We start from the raw sequence: 6,383 nt of genomic DNA on the forward strand, positions 1-6,383 counted from the left end.
AAGCATAAGCAAATCATTAGATTAAAGGTACAATGGATTATGATATATTTTACCATAAATCAAACAAGCATAAGTAAATCATTAGATTAAAGTATGTAATAATCATTCAATTGGGTGTTAACAAATGGGATTGAATGTAATGTTGAAAACTCAAGCAAGAGCTTCTAATTCACTGTTTGAATCAGGCAAGCAATGCACTCCATGAATGGGTTAATTTAACCAATGATGGGCTAAGATTTTATGGAAATTTTTTCAATTCTTTAATTTTTCAATCAAATGGATGAAGTTTAGCAATTGGATAAAAGAGAGAGATGAAGAATTGAAGAGAAATGCCTCTTGCATAGCTTGATGAAGGCTTGAATGATCCCCAAATGCTTGATGAAGCCTCCGATTGCTCAATGTTGTTAAAAAACTTCATGCTTGCTCTAGGTAGCTTAAACAAGAGTTATTACTTGTACTTGACCCTTTGATCTTAAACCTCTACATATTTAAGTTCTTCTTTAGGAAGCTAAGTGTTTAGGCATATAGACTTGCTGCATTCTTTTTGGATGTTGTACTTAATCTTTACCATGATAATATAGCCTTGCTGCATTCTTTTTGGATGTTCTACTTAATCTTTACCATGATAATATATTTCACCACATGACAAAAAACTTTCAAACTTACATTTGGACTTATGAGCAAGCATATCATGTAATGGAAATTGGACTTCTTTGTGTTATAATGAACAAAGATGGCATCTATGGTAATCAAGTTGGCATCATGCTGATCATATAATCATGTTAGTAGTATGACAAGTAATATATTGCATTTTGTGCATGATAATGAAGTTGGATGTGTTCTATGTGTTTATTAGATTGACACCTTTATAATCACATGATAAGGAAGTCACAAAGTGAAAATTAGAGTTGTATTAGTATGGACTATTGTATTGAAATATTTGTTATAATGGTATTCTTTGAAGAGAGGATGTAAAAAACAACATAATAATTGGTACAAAATACAATAATCAAGTTAAGCTACGTAACATTGCTTTTGATACATGATAATAATTGTATATGAGATGAGATCAATGAAGACATGGATTTCACGAGGGAGGTGTGCTAGTCACAAGGAGATGGATAAGGTGATGGAGAGTTAAGTATATAGAATGGAAATTATAAGTTGATGAAGCTTTAGTATCCATGACGGCGAAGGAATTTGGCTTGTTTGAGATCGTTCTTCTTCTCGTGCTTCTCATGGGAGGCTAGCACACCAGCTCCTGCAGCCACAGCTATGGCGACATGCTCGTTCCTCTTGTGTTTCTCCTCGTGATGGGGGTGCTTCTTGGCAGATCGACGTTCATGCTGGAGTATGAGAAGTGATTTCGATCAAAAATTGAATCTCAAAGTGATTTGAGCCACTCATCTAATCATATATTGAGACGTCTTGTCTTGATTAATCTAATTAGACTCACCAGGGCAAAGGCAGCCGAAGCGACGGCGCACGTTTCTGCGAGGTGCTGGCGATGCTGGTGTTTCTTGGCGTCTTTCTCAGCCTCCTGGGAGGTGGAATAAACTGTCTTATTCTCACTAATGGGAGCGCCCTTCACGACAACACCATCGCCATGATGGGGAGCTTTCACAGGCGCAATATGGCGATGGAGATGGAGGCCAGGAGCCATTGATTCAATAATACAGTCGACCCTCTGTGTGTGTCTGTGTTCCTGTATGCCTTAACCCTTTGTGCAGCCGAGAATTCCTGCCAATCTAGTGAATATATATATAATCATACAGCCGCCCTCACGAACCCCCATCGATTCTTCCTTCGAAGCTCAAAGTTTGACGGAGCTAATATGACTTTAAGGCTCACGCGCTATCTCACGCTGGATGATTCCTCGTTGATCTCCAGGTCTATCGCTTTCACTTATCTACAACCGCAAACGACAAGCAAGATTCCCATGTAACTTCTATCCACCCACGCCACCAAACTCTCTACTTCCAAGTCTTTCCAACCCCCTACCCTAAAAGTCTTCGACTAATGACCTAGTGCATCACTCCAACCCTCTAGCCTAAAGTCTTCATCAAGTAATGGCCTATAATTGCAATGTGCTCTTCTATCCATCCACGCGGTTTTTAATCATCTACCTAAGAGACTTCCTTAACTAAAGACCTATTGCGTTGTGTCCATGCATACATGTTCTTTGTGTGTATGTATGTGTGTATTATGACTCATGTATGCGTGTAAGGAGATACATGCGTATGTATCTACCTTATGGGTTAACATGGATGTAGTCGATATGTATACATATGTGGTGTATGACCCACACTATGCATGCTTTAATATTTGACAAAGTTATCTCATAATGATTAACCAATAATCAATAGAATTACAACCTAGTCTTCTAGTTATAAAAGTTAGCGATATACATTTTAATTCCATATTTTAGTCATGTGTGCTGAATTGCATTCTCCACATGCAACCTTATTTCTCCATTAATACAAGGAAAGCGTTAGAATATATACGCCAATTCAAGATTCACGTACAACAACATAAATATAGAAGCACTAAAAAATATTTTGTATAGAAGACTCTTAAGTTCAATGGGAGCATTAAGGGAACTATGGACTCTAAAAAGGCCTTGCAAAGCATGAATGCAAGGAGGATTATGCTTTCTAATCTTGAACAATGGGTATCCAATGAACATCATGATGAGGGGAAAAAGAACTCTCGACAAAATCAATTATGGCTTATACTAAGGACAGAGAAAAGGAACCAAATAATTATATTTATAAGTTTATGTGTCATATCACCATTGGGCCTTTGTCCTAGTGGTAGGGGCATATGCTACTAGATGTGGGGTCTAAGGTCCCATCCCCACTAGTGCAACCTATAAAAGGTGTCAATTAAGCAAAAAAAACAACTGCCACACATCTATACAATGCCCCAAATCCTGGCTATCTAAAGAAAACTTAGGGTTCTTTCAGATTTTGCAAAAACAAGTCATAGTGCTTTGAAGGCGCCTCGTAGGATGCAAGCAATGTGATCATTCTCATTTTGTGTGGTTAGATGTTATTAACATTCCTACTCTTGAAGAACTTTCGTACTTTGACAGGATAAGATCAATTTGTTATTGTAGATAATATTTCTCGAGAAGAGATGATTAAATATTGACTTCATCTGTGTTAGAAGTTCCTAACATATTTGAAGATAATAATTCATACAAGAACAATCTTTTATAGAATCTTGCAGAATAGTAGTCTTATGTGCAAACATACTTCTATGAATATTTAAAACTTACTAAAAAACCATTAATTCACCACATATGGACTAGGGCTTGCTTGATGGAGAGTGAATTACAAGACAATAAGGCGTAAGCTTTCAAAAGCGCCCCCCTCCCTTCTTCCACAACAACAACTATTAATGATTTCAAAGCTTTGATTTTGAATCATGCCCCCTCCTTGTTAATTAAAATCTCTCAACTAAAAAGATGCCTTCTATTCTTGGAGCTAGCAAGATTGACAACCTGTAAATGCTAGAAATAATGATTGAATTCCCCCATGTCAACAAGATTCCACTAGGATATCAATTAATGGTTTGGGCATGACTAGTTGTCTTCTTCTGTTAGTCAAAATATGGTGCGTAACAAGCCTTAGATGCTTGTTTATAAGGATATTTTTCCTACATAAAACATGAAAAAATGTTACTAGTATTCCAAATATAAATGGTTTTTTATAATAATGATTATATATGGCTTAAGGCTTTTGTACCTTAAAGATGAAGAAAGTCTCCCTTTTTTGTGACACAATCCCCAAGAAAGAAGAAAAATCATTGATTAGGACAGAGTAATTAGCAAAATTCTCCTTGTGATTGGCCAATGGGATAGCTTTCAAGAGTAATAGTGAAGAAGAAAAATGATGTTGTCTTGAAAAAAGGGGGTTTCTCAACCTCTAAATGAAGAGAGAGAGAGAGAGAATTGAATGGTGAACTACGAGACAAAAGCTTGAATCAACAAACAACATCACACCTCCTCTTGATAATGCTATTCATGATGATACCTTCATGAGGGGATAAATCTATGGCTAAAATGACCAGTATACCAATCATCAAAGCTTTGATATCACTATTGGGATCTCAGACCATGGCGTGATATTCCATGCATAGGAAATCCACAAGAAAGCAAGAAAGCATGGCCATGGAAAAGAGCAAGAGAGAGTGTATGACACTAATATTGGGTATAATCTCTCCCCGTACCTTGAGAGAGCTCTCTTCAATACGTGTATTGAATGATTTTATTATTCTTGTGCCCTATTTCCATAAGCTTTGGAGATGATTTTTAGATATGATTATTAATTGCATGTATTAGCTTTAGTATTATATGGTTCATAAAGTTTGCTATGTAAATGAGCACAAAGTGTCATTGGATCATTAGTTTGGTGGTTACAATAGACATGGCTTGAAAGAGGGCATTATTCTTTTTGTCTTGTTGCTCACAAATCTATGAGGAAAAGAGTTCTATGTTGAAATCGAGAATATGACAAGAAATCCTCACAATGCACTAAGAAACCATGAAATAGCTATAAACAAGGTGGCCATAGCTAATGCTCATATTATCTTCATGTGAAATACAATGGAGAGAAAAGGATGAGGGCAGTAAAATACCCACCTCTTGCTATGTTGGAGCAAGGAACACACCCCTTTCCTATGGTGGGAGGTCCACACTTGGAATCCTCAACGAAAGTTTGAGTGCTCAACCCTTACTCTATGCCTTATTACAAGCCTACCCAGCCTAAAGAACCTTTGTGCTCAATGCTTATAATTTGGGAAATAATTACAATGGGAATTTACAAACAAATCTTTGGAGGATGTAGATCCACACTAAAATACAAGCTCATATGTTGAAGATCTTCTAGAATCAATAAAGTACAAGTGACTGAATGTTTGCAGACTTATTGAACTGTCCAAACAAGACTATCATAAAAAAAGTACCATAACTTTGGATAGCCATCGCCGATTTTAGCAAATGAAGTATCCTTAGAAAATAGACATAATATAGTAGCTCCTCCAACCATAAAGTTTCATTTTGACCAAGTTATGATAGCAAGCTACCCTATTCAAGAATTCACTCTTCTTCTAACAACAACCAAGGAAAAGAGTCAAGATATTATGAGGGATTCCAAGTATACTCCTCCCTAGCTAATCCCTACCATTTTATAAGATATTATGTCACTTATCAGTTTCTCAAAAAAAAATCTCTCTTTGCAATGACCTTCTCGGGTTAATATATAATGAAACTATATTCATCCATAGAAGGCAACTCCTCTAAAACCTAAATTGCTAGAAATATGAAAGATGTCTTGGATTCATGTTGAAGATGGTAACTCAAGCTCATAAGCAAGCTCACCAACTCACTTAAGGATTTGATATGGCCCAAAGAACCTATAAGAAAACTTGTTTTGGTCTCCTTTCAAAAAAAAAAACCTAGATTTAGGCATATTTAGAAAGATCGAATCACCTTCTTTAAACTTTAAATGTCTCGTTCTCTCATCTACATAAGCCTTCATAACATCTTATTCTTTAGAAATGTTTTATTTACATTGATTAATCAATGCTTCCATCTTCTCAAGTTCAACCTTGGCTTGTGGGTTCACATCTTCATGGAAAAGGACAAAGGGTATTTGCACTTTATATCTAGAAAGTCCTTCAAACAGTGATATGCCTATGATATTATAATGAGTGTTATTGTAATAAAGTTGAGCTAGATATAGCCATTGGTCCCACGAGGTGCTTGAGTATCATGACAAAAGTGTCAAAGGTAGACTTCTGTCACTTATTGATACACTTCGTTTGCCCATCTATTTGGGGGTGATATTCCATACTAAGAGTTAAGAGTATCCTCATAAAAGTGAATAAGCTCTGCCAAAAGTTTCCCATGACCTTGGTGTCATGATCGAAAACCATCTCCAATGGCATCCCATGGAGCTTGAAGACACCCTTCATGAATTGATCACCAACTTGTTTTGTAGAAAATTGGGCCTTCATTGGGATGCAATGAAATGGGAAAATTTAGTTAATTGATCCAAAATCACATAAATGCTATTCCACCCATGCTTCATCGTAGAAAATCCTATGATAAAATCCATATTTATGTTAATCTACTTTTCTTGAAGATGGGTTATAGCTGAAGCAAAGCATTGGATAGAAGTGTAAAATCTTTATTTTGTTGACATGGTAAACATTGCATGATATAATCTTTATTTTGTTGACATGATGTCATGCATTTTTACATAATCTATAAACCTCTAGTAAAACATCAAGTAGGTAGGATTTTTTGTGTCTAATCGATTGTATGACTATTTGTTTTGTTGTTTTTAAGTTATATTTTTTGTGTTTGATTAGACAAA

General features: G+C 36.0%; 1 protein-coding gene across 1 annotated transcript; it reads right to left on the reverse strand.

Annotated features, from left to right (window-relative positions):
- Nucleotides 1-899: 899 nt before the first annotated feature.
- On the reverse strand, nt 900-1,808 carry LOC148021192 (uncharacterized). The gene is made up of 2 exons (XM_087698110.1): nt 1,457-1,808; nt 900-1,346 (listed from the first exon to the last, which is right to left on the reverse strand). The coding sequence occupies exons 1-2, from the start codon at nt 1,661-1,663 to the stop codon at nt 1,176-1,178; spliced, it is 378 nt and encodes a 125-aa protein (XP_087554236.1). The 5' UTR covers nt 1,664-1,808; the 3' UTR covers nt 900-1,175.
- Nucleotides 1,809-6,383: the final 4,575 nt, after the last annotated feature.

Source organism: Lygodium microphyllum, chromosome 18 (genome assembly GCF_053477565.2).
Source record: "Lygodium microphyllum isolate KBCC chromosome 18, Lygodium_microphyllum_v1.1.10, whole genome shotgun sequence".
In the NCBI taxonomy this organism is placed as follows: domain Eukaryota; kingdom Viridiplantae; phylum Streptophyta; class Polypodiopsida; order Schizaeales; family Lygodiaceae; genus Lygodium; species Lygodium microphyllum.